Source organism: Brienomyrus brachyistius, chromosome 9, assembly GCF_023856365.1.
Source record: "Brienomyrus brachyistius isolate T26 chromosome 9, BBRACH_0.4, whole genome shotgun sequence".
NCBI classification, from domain to species: domain Eukaryota; kingdom Metazoa; phylum Chordata; class Actinopteri; order Osteoglossiformes; family Mormyridae; genus Brienomyrus; species Brienomyrus brachyistius.
The window spans coordinates 23,856,094-23,876,575 of NC_064541.1; the positions used below are offsets into that span (position 1 = coordinate 23,856,094).

The 20,482-nt window shown below is 41.5% G+C and overlaps 1 protein-coding gene across 3 annotated transcripts in view; it reads right to left on the reverse strand.

The window, feature by feature from the left end:
• Positions 1 to 4,073: 4,073 nt before the first annotated feature.
• adgrb1a (adhesion G protein-coupled receptor B1a) overlaps positions 4,074 to 20,482 on the reverse strand; it is a 90,867-nt gene continuing 74,458 nt past the window's right edge. For 2 of the 3 annotated variants that reach the window (XM_049026067.1, XM_049026068.1), the window contains exons 25-33: positions 19,377 to 19,475; positions 12,458 to 12,629; positions 12,210 to 12,305; positions 12,070 to 12,109; positions 8,634 to 9,265; positions 7,155 to 7,190; positions 6,655 to 6,759; positions 6,207 to 6,260; positions 4,074 to 5,930 (exon numbers count right to left, since the gene is read on the reverse strand). In XM_049026067.1, coding sequence (XP_048882024.1) covers positions 5,736 to 5,930; positions 6,207 to 6,260; positions 6,655 to 6,759; positions 7,155 to 7,190; positions 8,634 to 9,265; positions 12,070 to 12,109; positions 12,210 to 12,305; positions 12,458 to 12,629; positions 19,377 to 19,475 — 1,429 coding nt within the window. In that variant the 3' untranslated portion in view covers positions 4,074 to 5,735. The remainder of the gene's footprint in view (positions 5,931 to 6,206; positions 6,261 to 6,654; positions 6,760 to 7,154; positions 7,191 to 8,633; positions 9,266 to 12,069; positions 12,110 to 12,209; positions 12,306 to 12,457; positions 12,630 to 19,376; positions 19,476 to 20,482) is intronic. The other variant, XM_049026070.1, reaches the window with a different exon arrangement.

A 20,482-nucleotide genomic window follows, 5' to 3' on the forward strand; every position in this document is an offset into this window, starting at 1 on the left:
GGCTCTGGATGTTGCAGGACTGTCCTGGTTGACACGCATCTGCGGCATCGGGGGCAGTGCCTCTGGACTGGCAAACCGGGGTGGTGGTCCCCCTCTTTAAGAAAGGGGACCAGAAGGTGTGCTCTAACTATAGGGGGATCACACTCCTCAGCCTCCCTGGTAAGGTCTATTCAGGGGTCCTGGAGAAGAGGGTCTGCCGGATTGTCGAACCTCGGATTCAGGAGGAGCAGTGTGGTTTTCACCCTGGCTGTGGAACAGTGGACCAGCTCTATACTCTCAGCAGGGTTTTGGAGGGTTCATGGGAGTTTGCCCAACCAGTCTACATGTGTTTTGTGGACTTGGAGAAGGCATTCGACTGTGTCCCTCAGGGGGTCCTGTGGGGGTTGCTCCGGGAGTATGGGGTGCCGGGCTTCCTTTTAAGGGCGGTTCAGTCCCTGTATGACCAGTGCCAGAGCCTGGTCGGCATGGGCGGCAATAAGTCTGACTCGTTTCCGGTGAGGGTTGGACTCTGTCAGGACTGCCCTGTGTCACTGATTCTGTTCATAGTTTTTATGGACAGAATTTCTAGGTGCAGCCAGAGCGTTGAGGGTGTCCGGTTTGGTGACCTCAGGATTAGGTCTCTGCTTTTTGCAGATGATGTGGTTCTGTTGGCTTCATCGGACCATGACCTTCAACTCTCACTGGTACAATTTGCAGCCGAGTGTGAAGAGGCTTGGATGAGAATCAGCACCTCCAAATCAGAGACCATGGTTCTCAGCCAAAAAAGTGTAGAATGCTCTCTCCGGGTTGGGGATGGGGTCCTCCCCCAAGTGGAGGAGTTTAAGTATCTCTGGGTCTTGTTCACGAGTGGGGGAACGATGGAACAGGAGATCGACAGGCGGATCGGTGCGGCGTCAGCAGTGATGCGGGCACTGCATCGGTCTGTCATGGTGAAGAGAGAGCTGAGCCAAAAGGGGAAGCTCTCGATTTACCAGTCAATCTATGTTCCTACCCTCACCTATGTTCATGAGCTATGAGTAGTGACCGAAAGTACGAGATGCACTTCTGGACACCATCACCGATTGCCCGACCTAAGCCCAGCTCACCGACTCTGATTTCTGCCTCTGCCCTCTGAGCTACTTCGCTGATCACCTGTCTCCCTGTGTTGAGTCTTCCTTTCCCGTCTCCGGGTCCGCAGAGTTTATTAGGAAGCCAAATTCCATGCTGGTTATTTCCTTAAGGCTTATTCTACAATAAAACCGCTTACCTGAACTCAGTCTGTGTCAGCGTCCATCCTGTGTATCTGTCACAGGAGAGAGTATGTAACAGTGCACGTCTGGCATCCAATTAACTGGTTGAGTGGTGATGGCATAGTCAAATTCTATGCTGTCCTTTAACTTTAAATGCAGTAGCTGACCGTTTCTTCTCATGAAACAGAGCAATACTTAATCTCCCTTGTAGAATGAATGGCTTGAATTTTCTCTGCTGTTATAACTACTAGAGGAGGTTACTTTGATGAATTAAAGATTACATCTGAACATGCTATAAATTTATTTGTTAACAAAGGATATTGAGTGTATATTTAGTAAATGTTAAGTTAGTATCATACAAATGTAGAAAATCTTGGTTTGTGAAAAACTTTTGACTGGTAGTGTAGCCTGCTACATATCTGACGGGCATCTGTGATGCATTGGCGACTCTGTTGGGTCACGTCTTTGAACAGTTCAATCATTGTGATTGAGCGTCAATTTGCCATCACTGACCAAAGACCAATTTGTCTCCAATCTAGGTTTTTTTGGGAGATCTCCAAAAACTGTCAGTGAGCAATAAATCGCACCTAAAATTGTGTAATGTGAACTTACCTTAAATGAAAGTTACTTGTGGTGAGTATGCTAATTACCTTGTGGAGAGTTCTGGCTACAAAATATCCCACAACTGTCTCATTTGCCCTTCCTTAAATATCAAACTAAGCAATGGGGTGTCTTTGAAGATGGTGATACACCACTCTCTGACCAGATGTTATAGTTATTGTTTTACTTTAATTGTGATATCTTTGCGATCTCCTCCAGGGTATACTGGTATTTCATTGGACATATAAGTCCTCAAATCAATGGTCAGTCGAATTTTAATGGTGGGGTCATTAAGGTCTTTTATTCACTGACAGGCAGAACCTTCCAACAAGGCAAGATCTCTCTAATTCTCTAGATCTTCATAATATGCTGCATAGTATGATGCATTGGTTTAATACTGAGACCATTATATCAGTCACACTGAGCCCATTCAGAAGAGACCAAGTATGAGTATGTACATTTATTACATTAACATCAGACAATGCTTTGCCCATTTTGGCTTGCTTTGTAAACATTTGGGACCTGGAACAGGATCACTGGAGGAGGAAGGTAGGGGAAGAGGGCAGGATGTGTTTATGATCAGTGAGTCTGCCTGTGGGTTCTTTCTCGTTCATTAAGGGTTGACATAACATTGCTGATAAGTTGGTTTGAAGGCCTTTCCCTGACCTTATTTTAGCCAAGTTGATGGTATCCCCCTGAGTGAAACTCAATACGGGCCCAAAGAAGTCCAGGGTCACAGAGACCTATGTGACCAGCAGTCTTGGAGCCTATCCCAGGCAGCTTAGGGCAAAACCTAGATGAGATACCAGTCCTTCACAGTTCACAGACATACAAATGTATTCAGTATGGCAATTTAGAATTGTCAGTTAGCCTAACTCCATGTGTTTGGGCTGTGAGAATAAACCCACAAGACCAAATGAGAACATGCAAACACCGTACACAGAGCAGAAGTGAAATTCATCCTTTAACCCTGGAGGTATGAGGCAACAGCAATTAAAATACCTCTGCCATGAATCAGTTTTAATTAAATACTGCCAGTGGAACAACTTTGAATTATAGGTACTGTAAATGCCTGCACAGTTACTTGTGAACAATCACACACAAACACACACATGCACACACAATAACCTAAAACAATTGCATCTGAACTTTTTAATTCAGACAGGGGAGGCCAAAGAGCTCCTCGACCTTGAGAAATGTCCAATATTTCTCAGTCTTTCCCTTTTTTCTCTTGTCATTTACTTTAACATTTAGCCTGGAGGTATCTGGCTTGCGTGAAAACATTATGTGCTGTGCAAAATAAAATATCCAATTGAGTGTTCTGTGTAATTTTCAGAGCATTCAAAGCTGAAAAAAACACCTGTAACTTAACCAACAAAAAGTAAGACCTGCATGTTATGTATGTCTCCCACGTTTCTTTCTTTCTTTCTCTGATGGCTGCATCTTGAATCTTTTGAGAATAATTCTGCGGTCACAAAAAACATCTCCCCTGATCCACAGGAAACTGCACCACTTTGCCTGAACTAAGGCTGTATTTTATCAGCAAACAGAAGGGGCATGTTGACGTCTCATAATAACATTCCTGACATTTATTTTCCTGCAAAATCTATGATCAGTTAAACCTTTTTAACTGATTAGGTGGTCTTTTAAATTGAATTTCTGCTCATGAGGTGCAAGTAAATCCTTTTTCCATTAAAACTGCTCATTTATCACTGCACTCTGGCACTCTGAGAAATTTAGTTCTCACTATCTCCTTGGAAATCATCTAAGTGCCTAGTATAAAGGCAACATTACCAGACTCCAGATGCCTGGCCTATACAACCTTTGTAATAATAATTTTAACTATATTAATAGTTTACTAATAGTTTACTAATGACTAATTTTTCCTATGTCTTTAAAAAAGGTTTAAAATTGAGTATTTCAGGTGTGATGGTTTGTTTGTTATATTTGTACGAAAATTTTGGAGTGTTGCTTTAATAAATTAATCTCTTTCTAGCACTTTATACCTTTGAAAAGATGCATTCAGATGCAGGACATGAAGTGCCTATCCATTATATTAGGCACTGAACAATATTAACATTATATGGAGGTTCTTGCTTGGAACATAACTCAAGTATGGATTCTGCATATAATCAAACTGCAAGCATGTCCGGTGGCTTCCTACGCCTTTCTCTCGTGATAGTATGTCACCATCTACCAACATCAAATCCCCATTCCCAACATGAAGCCATTTTTAGTTCATAATATAGATATATCTTTTATTAGAAATGAGACACATTCATGTTGTGCTCTGAAACTGTACATTAACAAAGAGTTGAAACCAACAAAATAAAGGAGACAAAACAAAAGTCTATTTCAGAGAAGACTGGGGCCTGAGGCTGGGTTGGGGGGAAAGTGGCTAAGGTACAGACAATGATATTAAAACACACACCATTACATTAGTTACAGAACACTATTATAGTCCAGTAACCCAACAAAGTGGGGGGTGGGCAAAACAAGAACAAAAGAAACATGAAAATCCTAAAGCACAGTAGAAAGATATGTATAGGCTAAAATTCATTCTTTGTTATTCTGTTTAAATAATTACAGTACTGTACAGCAGGACTCTCTCTATAAAGAGCTTTGTGCTTTCTCTGAGTGCAACCAAAAAAAATTGAATTACTGTCACAGTTTCTGCAGTTTCAAATGTATATATTTATAAATGTTCATTTTAACAAATAAGTATTTATATATACTTTTTCAAACATTTAGTCCTTTAAATCTTTTTCCTGTGATCCAACCCTCTCACAGGGCACTCCACATCTGTGTACATGTGAGGCAGCTGCAAATGCCTGCCAGCACTGCGCCGCTGTGAGGGCCACCATCACTGCACCCACTGTAGGGGGCCCTGCAGAGGGTGGCCGGTGCAGCAACTGCTGCTGCGTAGCAGTCTTGCTGAGGCAGTGGTCCATTTTTCCTCTCATTCCACAGGACAGTGCATCAGGCTCTTTGCATGGACAGCTAACATGCTCGCTGGGGTGAGTTGGCAGGAGCGGCACATTTTCCCAGTCCACCTGCTCTTGTCCACTGTCTGGCCTGAATGATAGTTTTGAGCTTAAATTGCTTGATTGTTAGAATTTTAGTATTACTAGTTCACATATTTCTAAGAGACCAAAAGGTGGAACTGGTGTATCAGTAAAGATGAGGAGAGGGTGCAAATTTGTCTTGTTATAATAATTTTAAAGATAATATGATACAAAACAGTGAAACAGTAACAATTAGGGGCATTGATTTTTTTCATCGTAATAATGACTGATGAAATCCACTGTAATTGACTGCAGACTGCTTATTATACCCTATATTCTTTATAGTCTTCAGCTGACTCATTACATTAAGCAGAAAAAATAACAGTATGTGAATCAAGAAGAATGAAAAAGAAGAATAATGGAAGCAGACCAGAGTTTAGTTTTCCCCCCATACGGGGGGATGGAGGTGGGGGGTCCCTCTGTGTCTCACCTGCCTGACCACAACCAACCAATGAAAGAGATGTTGCAAGGGAATCCTACTCGTGACAGAATGCTGAAGTCTTTCTCTACAGAAACACATGGAACCTGTATGTTTCTTTCTTGGCGTCAGTTCATACTCCTTTCCATAGCTTTTTCATAGAAAAAAAAGTCACTTTTCGATGTTCTGTCCTTTTGTCAGTATAAGGAAAAGGCGATTCTGGTATCAAAGTAAAAAAAAAATATATATAAATAAATAAAGAAAGGATAAGTAATTTCCCCTCTTTCTAAAAATGGAGTTGAGGGTCCTCTGCATCCTGTAATTATCTTTCTTTTGGTCCTCTCTCCCCTGTAAGTCTGTTAGTTTCAACCTCAAATGAAATGAAGAGAAGATGGGACTCTACTGGATGTTGTCAAGCTCTGGTCAGACTTCTGTCTGCAGATCGATGATCTCCTGGCCCACCAGAGGTATGGTGGCACTGGCCTTTTCCCACTCCACACTCTTCAGCTCTAATGGAGAGGCCTGCACAGGCTCCAGGTCCTTGCGCACCCAAGAGGGGGGAGAGTGTGTCTTGCGAATTCCCTCCCAGGCCCGTTTGCTGGGGGTCTGCTGTTTGTCCTGTGTATAGGAGTGGTCGCAGTGTCAGGTTAAGCATGTGTCCAAATAGATGTAAAAATACATACAAAAAAGCAGCTGAAGACAATGTGATTTTCACTGCCACATTTTCAGGAGACATTTCATGGGGCATTAATTACATCCTGTAATTGCATACACACATTTCCAAAATTTAAAAATAAACAGCTAGAGATAATGACAAGTAGCACACAATGCAGAAACACATTAAAGAGCATTACATAATAAAGAATGGAGGAGGAACACTATTTAGACACTCACACTGAGATTGGTTTTGTCACTGCCGCCAGAGGAAACACTCCATCGCTTACCAGGCTGCAGGGAAAACAGCAAGTCAGTGTCACTGATTGCATAATCGTTACATTTTTATTTCATTTTATGTGACTGAGAATATTTAGTCTCACTGATGGATTGCTCTTTTAGTGTGAGAGTAGAAATGTAATCCTGACTGACAAGCATAAAATGCATATTATTCGTTTTACAAATTAATTAGATACTTAACCTGTTCGCAGAGAATTCAAAACTGATTTTAAATTCTAATCTGATAACAAATCTACAATAAATATGTTACACTACACTAAAATAAAATGTTTTACCCTACAGAAAAAATATGTCTCTGTTTCCATAAATTAGCAGTTTTTAAAAAAACTGTACTTCCATGGCTGTCGTCAGTGTGTGTGTAGCTGTCTAGATGAGCAGAGAGTCTCACCTTTCCATCAATGGGTGGGGATTCTCGGTCTTTCTCAGCATGTTGCAGCTTCCGATTTAGGTCCTGAAACATGTCTTGATGTCGTTTCCGTGTGTGCATGATCTTCTACGTGTGAAAGAAAATAATTATAACACACAACGATATTCTTAAGTCACATGTAACAGTATACAAACAGCCACTACAGTATGTCTTTACTTTTCTGAGTGTTATTCATCCATCTGTTTTCCACCTGCTGATCTAATACAGAACTGCAGTAGACCTAGAGCCAAACCCCAGGAATGATGTGGGGGGAACACTCTGAACTGGATGCCAGTCCATTGAAGAACACTCGGAGACACAATCACATGGGCAATTTAGATTCTTCACTTGCCTTAACTGGACTTGATCCACTAAGCCACTGTGCCATCTGTTAGTGTCACATGACTAGGAAATTGACTAAATTCATAAGCATGGATTTTGGAGGGCATACAGACATGTGCACAAAGGACAAAATATATTACCTCAAAGTCTAGTTCAGCGTAGCGTGATTTCCGTCTCTGCAAAGGAACAGATAAGGCCTTCAGAGTGTGCTATTGTGGGCGAGTTCAAGCCCACATGGCACAAGGTCTTGGCCAAGAGTGAGAGACACCACTCAGTGAAAAACACTCTGCTAAAGAAAGACTCTTCTGCTAAACTTTAATACGCTTGAAACTATTTAAAATACTTTATCAAAATAAATGGTTTAATACCCAGTTCTCACAAAATACTACAAATACCATTAATTTTCAATGGGCCGTGCTCCTAACATATAAGTAGCATAAAGACAAAAGTTAAACAAATGATATATTTTCCCGATTCAGAATTAAATAAATGTACAGAAAAAATATCTAGAATTTACTTCAGATGAGTTAGAACACTTTTTAGTAATTTTAAAATGAAAACTCCATTGTGATTGTGAATACTGTAACTCTTCTTGCATTACTGCATAGCATTTAGCAAAGAGTTTTCCAGAATAAATCTCCCTGCTTTTTAGATGTCAGCACAGCTGTTTGGATGATGCCGCCCCCACTTCCCATCTCCCTCAAAGAGAAACATCAAGCGCTGGGGTGGCGCCTGCTGTGACCTTGAGAGATAGTGGGGGAGGAGATGGAGGAGCATAAAGCATGGTGGTGGGTGGACAGCAAATCAATTTTCACCAAACACAGGCCAGTTCTTAGTGCCACGGAGGACGCCATGTAGCATACGCAGCATGCTTTCTCTTTGTGTTTTATGCACATGATTACAGAGATGCCACCCATTTCTTGCAAACCCAACTCTCCTGCCGAAGCTGTCGTTAAGTCTAATACCCTATCGCCATTGTAATAAAAAGATAATTTGCACTGTCAGGCTGCAGGTCCCTCACTCTCACACAAATTACCCTGGCAGTGGTCCACTGCGCCAATCATATGCAGTTGGAAGTAACTGAATGTACTTCATATGGTCAGTGTTACTTCTGTTAGCAAAGCTTAAACAAAAACCCAGGTGACACACAGTATGTGGTACTCATCCTTGTGGTGAAAGACACACCCATGGTAGCTGGTAAACCTTTAAAATTAAATCAATCCAGCACCAGGATACAACATATTAATGATTAACGCAAAGCATTTAATAATATACCTCATTCTTATAAGGTAAAAAAAATCTAAAAGAACACTGATTGGTTAGATAAAATAATAGTAACAAAGGCAAAGATGTCAAGCTGACATATCAAGACAGTATGAGACGACAATAACTATAAAAAAACATGAGGTTTCATTATCCTGCATTTTAAAATGAATGTGGGGCCCTGACACATTTTCCTGAGTAAAATTTAGCTTGTAATTTCTCTCTTAATTGTTGTTGATTTACTTCATTAATCAACAAAACGGAAATATACAAACCCCAAAGAGAAGAATAAGATATGAATGAATGACACAGAAACCCCCCTCCTGCTAACTCAGATACCTCATGGAGCGTCTCACCTCCAAGGAGCTCATGGAGAGTGTTGACACAGTCTCACTCTTGGACATCATACCGGAGTTCCCTGAGTCACCAGCCTCACCAAGGCTGTTAGTCATCTGTGACTCACTGGAGATGTTCTGTGCATTTTGTGCAGGTGCCTCCTTCTCAGAGCAGGATACACTGACATGGTCAGCAGGCAGGGCCTTGAGGCTGAAGCCCGGTGCCGGCTCTGCAGCAGGGTTGCTCAGGTGGATGAGTCGGGTCTGGGGCAGTTGCTCGATATTGATGTTATATTTTCCAGGGTCCTCTTTGGGCTTGACCCGCAATGTGGATGTGTTATTGGGCAGCAGCACATAGCTGCTGTTTTCGGGGGCTGCGGGAGCTTCAGCAGGCCCACGAGTCAGGTCTGCATCCATCTGCTTGAAGAGCTCCCCATCACAGATGTAGATGGACTTAGCGCCAGGCAACTCCCGGGCACCAGTGCCTTTGTCTCTCTTCAGAGTGAGTGTGTGACTGGCGTAGTCAGCCACATTCTGTAGATGCACCTTAGCCATGCTGGCGGGCAGAGTATTGAAGTTCGAACCCTTCTGAAGTGTGAGCTGTTGGGGTACTGTTTTCTCATCACCCTGTAGAGAAGGCCGCTTCAGAGTACCTGGTGAAATGATGATTAGATCGAGAGATCAGCTTGGAGATGAAACAATACAACAATGTTGGTAATGCTCATCTAATCCATACTCCTCCCACACTCACCAACCTCACCAACAATTTCTAGTATTGGATAGATCAACTGGAAATGTGAAAGTTTTTACCTGAATTCAATTCAATTTATTTTATATAGCACCTTTCACAACAGAGTTGCCCTCAGGCACTTTACATGGGCGTGTTGTGATACATTACAGCATCATTAAGACAGAATGCATTAGTCCTAGTTGTAACTCTGAAACTACACCTAGTTATTTATTGCACTTTCCACTTACATTCAAATTTGCAGAATCTTTCTGCACCAACCAGGTGGTTACCTGTATATTCTGTTGTATATAAATCAAATCAAATCAAATCAAAATATGCCCTAATGTCCATGGGCCCTATTTTCCAGTTGAACAAAGCACGACACAAAGTGGTTTTGCTAGTTTTGTACCAGGGCATTGTTCTTTTTCACGGCATGCACATGTCATCAAAACAGCGAATGATTTTGTGCCCACTTTCCACTCATAGGAGTAGTGTTTTTTATATGAGGTGTGGCCGGGCGCATTGTCAGCATGTTACTATTTTAAGGCAGCAAAAAGACATTGTAGGAAATTTATTTGCTAAACTCATTTTAATAACACGTCTCCCAATCCAACTTAGTCTTATTCTGTTAGACCTGACAATTGTCCAATAAAAGCTTTAACTAATTCTATGGCAGAAACTTGGTGTTATAGTTATCTACTTCTAAATATTGCGGAGGGTGAAAACCAATATATGTACAAGCAATCCTACTACAATGTGTGATATCACACCGCTAATCTGTTCTAACACTACTGATATGTTAGTATCCAAGCTCAGAATCACATTTATATTTGCGTGGTTTTCAGTCAGAGAGAAAAACACTACGTTGACTACAATGCCATATAGTCCAAGGGAGAAACAATACTGAAAGCAAAAACACCTATTCAAGTAAATGATAGTGGACATCTGGAATTTAGAATAAAAAACACGGCATGATTCGCCGACCAGCTGCCAATAAATTTATTATCGTATATTTAAAAAATAATCTCAAGCCCCACAGTTTGAGAATCAATGACTTGTTCACTGTTCGAGGTAAGTTCCCAAAAATGATCCATGGAATATGTTTTGAGGGTAAATGGCTATGTTTTAAAGATGGAGGCTGCTCTCTGCTGCTCTCTGTCTTGCAGTTCTAAATTTGGGTAAATTGAGGGTCTTGCATGGGGAAGATATGAACGCAGATCCATATATTTTTGTAAAGTGGGGAAAAAGATCCATCAAAGATCAAATATAGTACTTATCGTAATAATCACAAATAGAGTTATCATGTTCACAAGGTTAAACCTAAGTTATTGCAATCAATTATGAGTTACGCTTTTTTCTGTTATCACTATATTTTCTACGCCCGGTCTCAAACAACTGGTCTCAAAATTTGACCACTTCCAAGTTCTCACCCCTAAAATGTGTCCGCAAAGTATACCTGTCACGATTACTAAGTAAACTTTAGACTGATTTTCATATACTAGATAATGTTGAAAAGGATCCATCATTAAAACTGCAAAGCTGAACTAAGTTTTGTTTTGTATGATGGAGTAAAACTGTTTTAGCGCAAATTATTGCAAACTTGCAAAGTGTTGATTTGAAGACTTTTTGAATTATCATTTCAACAGGATAAATTGTCAAAACTGTCTTTTTCCCTTTCACTCTGTGATGTTGCTTAAGTTTCGGGGAGATCTGTCTCAAAATCTATTCACTTTCAGTTCCTCAGCCATACAATGCTTGTGAAAAGTTTGAGGAGAGATCTTCAAATAGTTATTGTTGAGTTATCATCCTAACAAAAAAAGCATCTGCGGCAGTGGAGTGCGAAGTCTGGGGAATACAATTAATTGTACAGTTTAAATCTTGTATATCATACATTCCTTGATCTACTACATAGAAGTGAGGAAAGGGAGATTTTATGAAAGAAGAAATGCAAAAATGGTCCAACATTTATCTGTCAGTTATTTTTAAAATTAAAATGCAATGTATTACAGTTATTCTGATATAATATTGGCATGACAAGGACCGCCAGGACTTCTGCTATTTTCAGACAGAAAAATGAGCAGAATTATTTTACAATACTGACTGATGCTATATTATATACCTTCAAACAAAATCATGTTGAAAAGCCGATACATCCTCTTCCAGCAGCTGATAAGATATGTCTACGTTTTGGCATTGTGATATCATGCCTGAGATGATAATCAAAATCTTTTCCTAAAGGATATCAAAGATCATGTCTGCTCGCAGAAAAAAATGACTTAATTAAATTCAGTGTGAAGCTTTGAGTCTCAAAAACTGTGAATGGAGCTGCGTTTATTTACATTAGAGCATTACAGCATAAGATCACATTTTTGGTCTTGTAAAAATAAATTGTGTTATACTCTAATTCACCACACTTACTCCTCCATGTCTAAACAATGTATTTAGGTGAACCATTCTGGTATTATTTTGTAAATAACACCAGAATAGATAGATAGATAACTCCATAACTTAATAAATAACAAAAATGTTTTTAAAAACCGTTAGGAGGGTCCTTTGCCCATAGCTGACATAATTAATAATAATTAAGTTAATTTACTGAACTCTGTAACCACATCCCACTACAGTATATGAATTAGATCCTCCTACTCTGATTTCGAATCACTATGTACATTCACAAACAAGCACACCCACACACATATAGGCAAAGCACCTGGCTGCAAGGCCTACCTGATCTGCAGGCCATGTCAACATCTTTCTCAAAGTCAGTCTGAGAATGGGAACAGCAACAGCAAAATGTGTAAATCACACTGGGATCATTACATAGTTATTTGACTACGTAACACTCAGAGACAAACGGGTGGCATTACCATGAGCTGTGCATGGCCATTCTGGAAGGAGCCCCCAGAATCACCATTTCCATCCTCCTGACGGTCTACTACTCTGCATTTAACCGCCTCCTGAACCTGTAACATAACAGTCATCAGTATTCTTTAAAAGCTCTTCTGCCTCATGCCAAATGGGCTGATTACCATTTAATGTGAGGATCATGTACTTCGCAAACTAGTATGCACACTAATAAACATGTTCTGTTTAGGTACATCTCCTTATGCTGTACCTCTCTACGAAGGATACAGTGGACCATGACAATGACGAAACCCTCCAGGGAGTCGAAGACTGCAAAGAGAATCTGAAAAAGGGCAGAGCGGCGGTCGGTGATGGCCAGCACAGCTGACATCCAGGTGAGGGCAAGCAAGGGCAAGACCACACACGAGCTCCACAGCGATGCCCTACAGGACAAAAGGGGAGGAAGCACATGAGTCAGAGCTGGTGTTAGATGAAGTCATTCCAAACAAAGAGGGCAAGATTACACTGCCACCACAGCCTACATTAAATGTGACTGTCACTGTTCATTGCAATGCCTACAAAAAATTATTGGTAATTCTGCACATGAACTACATTTTCATAATGCCTTTATAATGCATTCACAGAAGATTCAGTGTCCCTTCATAATGCTTTCATAGAGCATTCATTAGGGGCATATAAATAAACCATAACACCCAAACATACCTTAACAACTTTTATATACATTGATAACAAACATTATACAATATCTTATTATGTTATTATCATATAATATTTGTTATTAAGGTATATTAAAGCTCTTGAGGTTTGATAGGATGTTATGTATACTTACATACAATTTATGAATGATCTATGAATGCATTATGAAGGTGCACTGCATATTATGAAAGTTAATGTTAAGTGTTAACCACTAATCTTTATTTTTATTTATTTATTTTCATTTTAACATTGAATTTATCATTATAAGAATTTGCATCTAAGAGGTAAAAAGGAGCTTATATTTTAAGCTTGATTAGTAGTAGACATCTAATTAACATTCCAACACTAATTGAGTCTCCAGCAGAGTATACTTGCCCTTTCTGCTGACAGCAATTATACACAGGATTATAAATATGCACATTTATAATTCACATTTACAAGTATGCATGTATATAAGCATGTCACATATCAATCAAATAATGCAAAAAACAAAATGAGAACAGAAGCAACAGGGGGAAGAGGAGTGAGGGTGATAGATTAGAGGTGAGTGAGGAAGGTCTGAGGAGGCAAAGATAGTGACTGAGGCCTCCTACCCTGATCTGGAAGTTTCTACAGGGAAACAATTGGTAAAAAGGCCTTCTCTCTGATTTTCACTCATCGAGGTAAAAGCAGAGAAAGGTTGGGGTTTCCAAGCTTTATTCTGTGCAAACGCTCACACTCGTAAGTATACTGTAACTGCCGACAAAGACACTTTTAAATGACTCTCCTAACACATTAGCAGACAATAACACAAAACAAACTCAATTTCTATATTATACATATTGGTGCAATGCACTAAGGAAACAGTACTCCCTTATACTAAATCCCTCCAAAAAGGCACAGTAATGACCTAGAAAAAATGCAGGCACCTTTCTGTCTACCGACTTTGAGGATAAATCAAAGTACATATAAATCACTGTTAATCCTTTACGTCTTACTCAAGAAGTAACCATTGCGGCATGAAATATGGATGAATAATGCCTATCATTAATAAAACCAAATCCTCCTTCCATAGCCCCAATGAAAGTAAAATGGAGAAACATCGCATTTTTTAGTAACCAAATGAACAATTTTAAAATTTGAAAATTTAGCCTCGTGGGGAATGCGCTGAATCTCCGAAAGTCCCCTTTTTATTGTTTGCAGACCTCACTTAGTTTTCTTGCTCTTTATCATTTCCTCTGTCACACATTAGGCTACATTCAAACAGCATGTGGCTTGAAATTCACAACAGCATTTCAGCACTCCTATCCGTGCTTGTGCTCTGTTAAACACCATCCTTCTACCTGCATGAATTTAGTCTTTATGTGCTATTAGCTACAAATTTTCCAGTTTATAAAATACCAAAATGTGTTAAACATTCCAACAATTTCTGCATCTCCTATAAAAAATTGCAATAAAACAATTTACTGCCTCTAAATTTATTTTTTTCAATAACAAACGGTATGTAGGAGGATAATTATTCTGTTTGTGTGTTGAGGTAATAGTCTTTCACAAAGGAGACCAAATAGTACTAAATGAAACCCATTCCATTTACAGGAGTAATAAATTAGCAGTAACTGCTGGCCATCCAACGCTAATCCTAAAAGAACAAGGTTTTATGGTGCTGAGCTAAGAGGTATTACATTAGCAAGCATTTAATGGCTCTATGCCATGCTGCTTTGTCACATGGAGGCTGTGTGTAAGGTCGAGAAGCTATGAAGGTTAAACTAATGACAGGAAAATTCAAACTTGATGAATTTTTTTTGTTTTGAGCCAATGTAATTAGCCATTACCAACAGCAGGCAGGTACTACTGTACACTACATATATGAAAGCACAATATTAGTACATTTTACAGACCAGGCCACCCAGGGTTCTATGGAGTAGTGGGGTAATACATGCACCACTCTCTGGAATAGTACCCCTTTCTAACAAAGGGTCTACATGCTAACAAGGGGTACCTCATGCTAACAAAGAGTCCCCAAGCTAACAAAGGGTGCTGATGATTTTAGAGATATAAGGATGTGGTGGAGAGTAAATATAATTTTTGGTACTTTCTCTGTCAGGAATCTTGTGTCTTTCCATGTACATTATGTCAGTGTGTCCTTGGTCTACTCTGAGGTCTCCACCCAGTTGGACTTTCCCAAAACACTTCCCCAAGAAGCCATCCAGGACGCATCCTACATAGATGCCCAAACCAACTCAACTGACTCCTTTTCATGCAGAGGAGCAGCAGCTCTATTTTGAGCCCCTCCCGAATGTCTGAATCTCTAAGGCTTAACCCAGACACCCTGCAGAAGATAACTCATATCTACTGCGTATCTACAATCTCATTCTTTCATCAAAATCAGCACTCTCTTTACCATGACAGGATGCACTGATCTGTGCCCCAGTGCAAGCTGCAGGTCACAGAGTGATAATGCCACCTGGACCACTTCATCCGCAAAAAGCAAAGATGCGATCCTGAGGCCCCCAAACTGGATCCCCTTCCGCCCACTGGTTACGCCTAGAAATTCTGTTAAAAAAAGTTGTGAACAGAATTCGTGCCAAAGGGCAGCCCTGGCGGAGTCCAACACCTACCATGAACGAGTCTACTGGCAATGCAAACCAAAGTCTCGCTCCATTTATACAGGGACCTGATGGCCCACAACAGCAGACCCCCTCACCCCATATTCCTGAAGCAACCCCCACAGGACCCCTTGAAAGACATGATCACATGCCTTTTCCAAGTTCACAAAACACATGTAGACTGGTTGTGAAAGCTCCAACAAACCCTCCAATATCCTTCTGAGGGTGAAACACTGGTCCAGCATTCCACGGCCAGGATGGAATCAACCTCTGTTCCTTCTGGATACGAGGTTCTATCAACGGATGGACCCTCCTTTGTACTACCCTGACATAGACCTTCCTGGGGAGGCTGAGGAGTGCGATCCCCCTGAAGTAGGATCACATCCTCTGGTCCCCTTTCTTAAAGATTGGCACCATTACCCCAGTCTGCCAATCCAAAGGTCTCCAACCTCCACGGAATGTTGAAGAGGCGTGTCACTTAAGACAGCCCAACAACATCAAGATCTTTGAAGAACTCAGGGCAAATTTCATTCAAACCCAGAGCCTTACCACGCAAGACCTTTTTTGAGTGCTTCAGTCCCTGTATGGGTAAGTCCTCCTCTGAGTCTTCCAGATCTACTTCCTCTAAGAAAGGCGTATCAGTATGATTCAGGAGATCCTCAAAATACTCTTTCCACCACCGAACTATAACCTTATTTGAGGTCAATAGGTCTCCATGGGTAAAGCCTTGCTTCTCCCTCCTAAGTCGCCTGACAGTTTGTCTTTTTGAAGCCAGCCAAATGTCTTTCCACATGACCTCACCAAACTCCTCCCACACCCAACTTTTTACTTCAGTAACTGCCAAGGCCTACTAGTACGAGTCAGATGTTTCCAGAGTACCACAAGCTAACCAAGCTTGGAAGGCCTCATTCAATAGTGTGACAGCTCCCTTTACCACTAGTGTCCAGCACCGTGTTTGGGGATTTCCACTGCGACAGGCACCAGCAACCTTATGGCCACAGTTCCGCACAGCTGCTTTTGCAATGGAGTCCTGGCACATTGCCCATTCAGGCTAAATGTCCCCTCGCTCCTTCGGGATACAGGAGAAATTCTGCCGGAGGTGCGAGTTGAAGATTTATTGGACAGAAAACTCTGCCAGATGCTCCCAGCACAACCTCACTATAGGTTTCGGTCTGTCACTTCTGTATGGCTGCCACCATCTGATCCAACTCACCACCTGGTGGTGATCAGTTGAGAGCTCAGCTCCTCTCTTTGTTCTAGTGTCCAAAACATGGAGGCAGATCCAACGATACGATTACAAAATCGATCATCAAACTGCAGCCTAGAGTGCTCTGGTGCCAGGTGCACTTAGGAACTCCCTTATGTTTCAACATGGTGTTCATTGTGGTTTAGCACAGAAATCCAATAATAGAGCATCGCCCAGATTCTTATTGGGCAGGCCATTTCTCCCAATTATATCCTTCCAGGTTTCACTGTCGCTACCCATGAGAGCGTTAAAGCAACAGAACTAGGGAGTGCCCAGAGGGGACACCTTAAAGGCATCCTGTCCAAGGTCAGAACCTGTCCCCCAAGATGAAGTTAAAGGGATGTATTCCTCCACCTCCTGCACCAGCTCAGGCTCCTTTCCCACTAGAGAGGTCACATTCCATGTAACTATTGTCAGATTTGGTTACTGAAGATCAGTCAGCCGAGGCTTCTGCCTTCGAATGGCACCAAATTTACACTGCACCTGACCCTCACAGTACCTTCCGCAGGTGATGGGCCCACAGGAGGGTGGACCCATGTAACACTCTCGGGCTATGCCAGGCCGGGCCCATGGGTAGCGACCTGGCCACCAGGTGCTTGCCCATGAGCTACCTCTCCAGGCCTGGCTCCAGGGAAGGGCCCCAGTCTTCTCAGTCTGGGCGGTGTCACAACTCCCTCTAATGTACTTGTCATGGGGGTCTATGTGAATCACTTAGTTTGACTGCTCACCTAGGACCAATTTCTCTTGGGAAACCCTTCCAGGGGCAATTGCCGCCTAACAACACACAGTAGCTCCTCTCAGATCTAGATCACAGAGCCACACAACAGACCCCTCCACCACAATAAGGTGGTGATTAACTGGGTGTTGTGTGTGTGTGTGTGAGAGAGAGAGAGAGTATGCATGTTTATGCGTGTGTGTATATATATTTATATTTGTTCTTTATTTAGCAAAATTTGTAAGTAGTGCACAGGTGACCACTTAAAACAGCCATCCATTTTCTATAATCCTTTTTCCAATGCAGGACTGCAGTTTAAGCCCAGAAAACACTCTGAACAGCGTGTCAATCCATAAGTGCACTAAGGGTAGCTTAGAGACACCTGCCAAAATGTTGGTAGGAAATCCATTCAAATACAGTAAGAATATGCAAACTCCACCCACACAAAACTACAGAGGGAATCATACCCAGAGCCCAGGCAGTAAGAGACAACACTGCTACCCACAGAGTAAACACAACACCCCATGCAAACACATCATCAGCAACAGAGATGTCTTCATTCTGTTCTTCATTATATGCTTTCTCAGTCCCCCTTCTGCTGTTTCTCTGTCTAATCATCAAGGAGTGACTATAATTAAGTGCTTAATTTAAATGTCAAGAACAACAGAAAGAAGTATAGAAACAGTACAATTAACTCATTTTTAGGTCATGCATTTCTTGAAAAATTTTGGTACTGTAGTGGTCAACACTCAATAAAAAATAGCAGTCTGAGAGCTCTGAAAGACATTAAATTACTAAATATAGCCCAGAACCAGTAGGAGTATAGGATATTCAAAATACTGCATAAGTATCAAATCTTTATGCTACATTGTATGCTCATAGGGCACCTTAGCAGCCATTTCAATGCTGAACCTCATATTAATGCCAACCTGTCCTAGGAAGTACATGCAACCCCATGAATGAACCTTTCCCAGGAAGTACATGCAACCCCATGAATGAACCTATCCCTGGAAGCACAGGCAACCCCTTAAATGAAACTCTCCCAGGATGCACAGGCGACCCCTGAATGAAACTATCCCAGGAAGCACAGTCGACCCCTGTGAACCTATCCTGGGAAGCACAGGCGACCCCCTGAATGAACCTATCCCGGGAAGCACAGGCGACCCCCTGAATGAACCTATCCCAGGAAGCACAGGGGACCCCTGAATGAACCTATCCCAGGAAGCACAGGCGACCCCTGAATGAACCTATCCCAGGAAACACAGGGAACCCCCTGAATGAACCTATCCCAGGAAGCACAGGCAACCCCCTGAATGAACCTATCCCAGGAAGCACAGGCAACCCCCTGAATGATCCTATCCCAGGAAGCACAGGCGACCCCTGAATGAACCTATCCTGGGAAGCACAGGCGACCCCCTGAATGAACCTATCCCGGGAAGCACAGGCAACCCCCTGAATGAACCTATCCCAGGAAGCACAGGCGACCCCTGAATGAACCTATCCTGGGAAGCACAGGCGACCCCCTGAATGAACCTATCCCAGGAAGCACAGGCAACCCCCTGAATGAACCTATCCCAGGAAGCACAGGTGACCCCTGAATGAACCTATCCTGGGAAGCACAGGCGACCCCCTGAATGAACCTATCCCAGGAAGCACAGGCGACCCCTGAATGAACCTATCCCAGGAAGCACAGGCGACTCCCTGAATGAACCTATCCCAGGAAGCACAGGCGACCCCCTGAATGAACCTATCCTAGGAAACACAAGGAGCCTTCCTACCGTAAGAGATAAATAATTATTCTCAGCTTGCCTTGCAAGAATAAGAGGAAGATAAGGGGACAAAATCAAACAGAGGTGTAGGAGAAAAGAGAAGAGAGGGTACAACAAGAAAGGAAACAGAACCAGAGGAAATAATTAGTGGGACTAACATGGCGTTACTGGTAGCTGTGGTGGACACATCAGCCGACGAGATTACTCCGCACTTGGCACATTTGAGCGTCATACTGTACAGAGGGACTGTCACCTGACTGCGGAAGTCAAATCAACACACTGAAACACACACACAAACTACGAGCCACTAGACACAACAGCTGCAGTATCCCCTTCCACTGTACCTTCTCTTGAGACAGGGAGATTGTTAATGGGGTGGGTGGGCATGGGGTATTGCTGATAGCACTGTTTTATGATTACCCAAATTCCTCCTTGTTTCAATTGACAAAGCTCAGATTATAAACAAACAGGCAGGCAGGTACATACCATAAATAAATTAACCAGACTGCATGTTTTTGCACTGTGAGCCTATCCCAGCCAGTACCGGAGGTGTAACGAAGTGCAAGTAGGTTTTCCTGAGTAATATTCTACTTGAGTATTTTAAGTAGTTACAACTTTTACTTTCACATTTTTGAGTCAGATAACGACATTACTCCGAGACATTCTGCATGACTATTGTATGCAGAACACTTGAGTAGGGCTACATGATTTTGGATATTTTTTTTCACTCAAAATTGAGATTGAGATTTTCTCTAATGATTTCTGAGCAATATATTTTTCTTTCTTTCTTTCTTTCTTTCTTTCTTTCTTTCTTTCTTTCTTTCTTTCTTTCTTTCTTTCTTTCTTATTTTACATTGCACATTATCTTCATGAAGATCGAAAAACAATATATTGTGATGCACAATACAATGGTAACCATACCAAAATTCTCGACCAATATTTAAACTTTATCAATATTCAATGTTAGCTGCACTAGCTATTACTGAAATAATGGAGGTGATCCCATTTCCCGTAGTGGAGAACACAGGTTTTCATCGGCTCATTCACCACTTATATGAGGTCTCAAAATTCCACAAAATATTTATAATTCATTATTAAATTTGGCCGGTATATTTATCTTTTGTTTACTACAGAATAAAAGTTCAGCAAGTTCCAAAACTTTTTCCGAATAAAAGGAAAATTTGTGACTTGGTTTTCCTTATTGTGATGCACTGTAACTGTTAGTGCCATATTCAAACCTGTCTGGAGTCATGTTAATCAGATA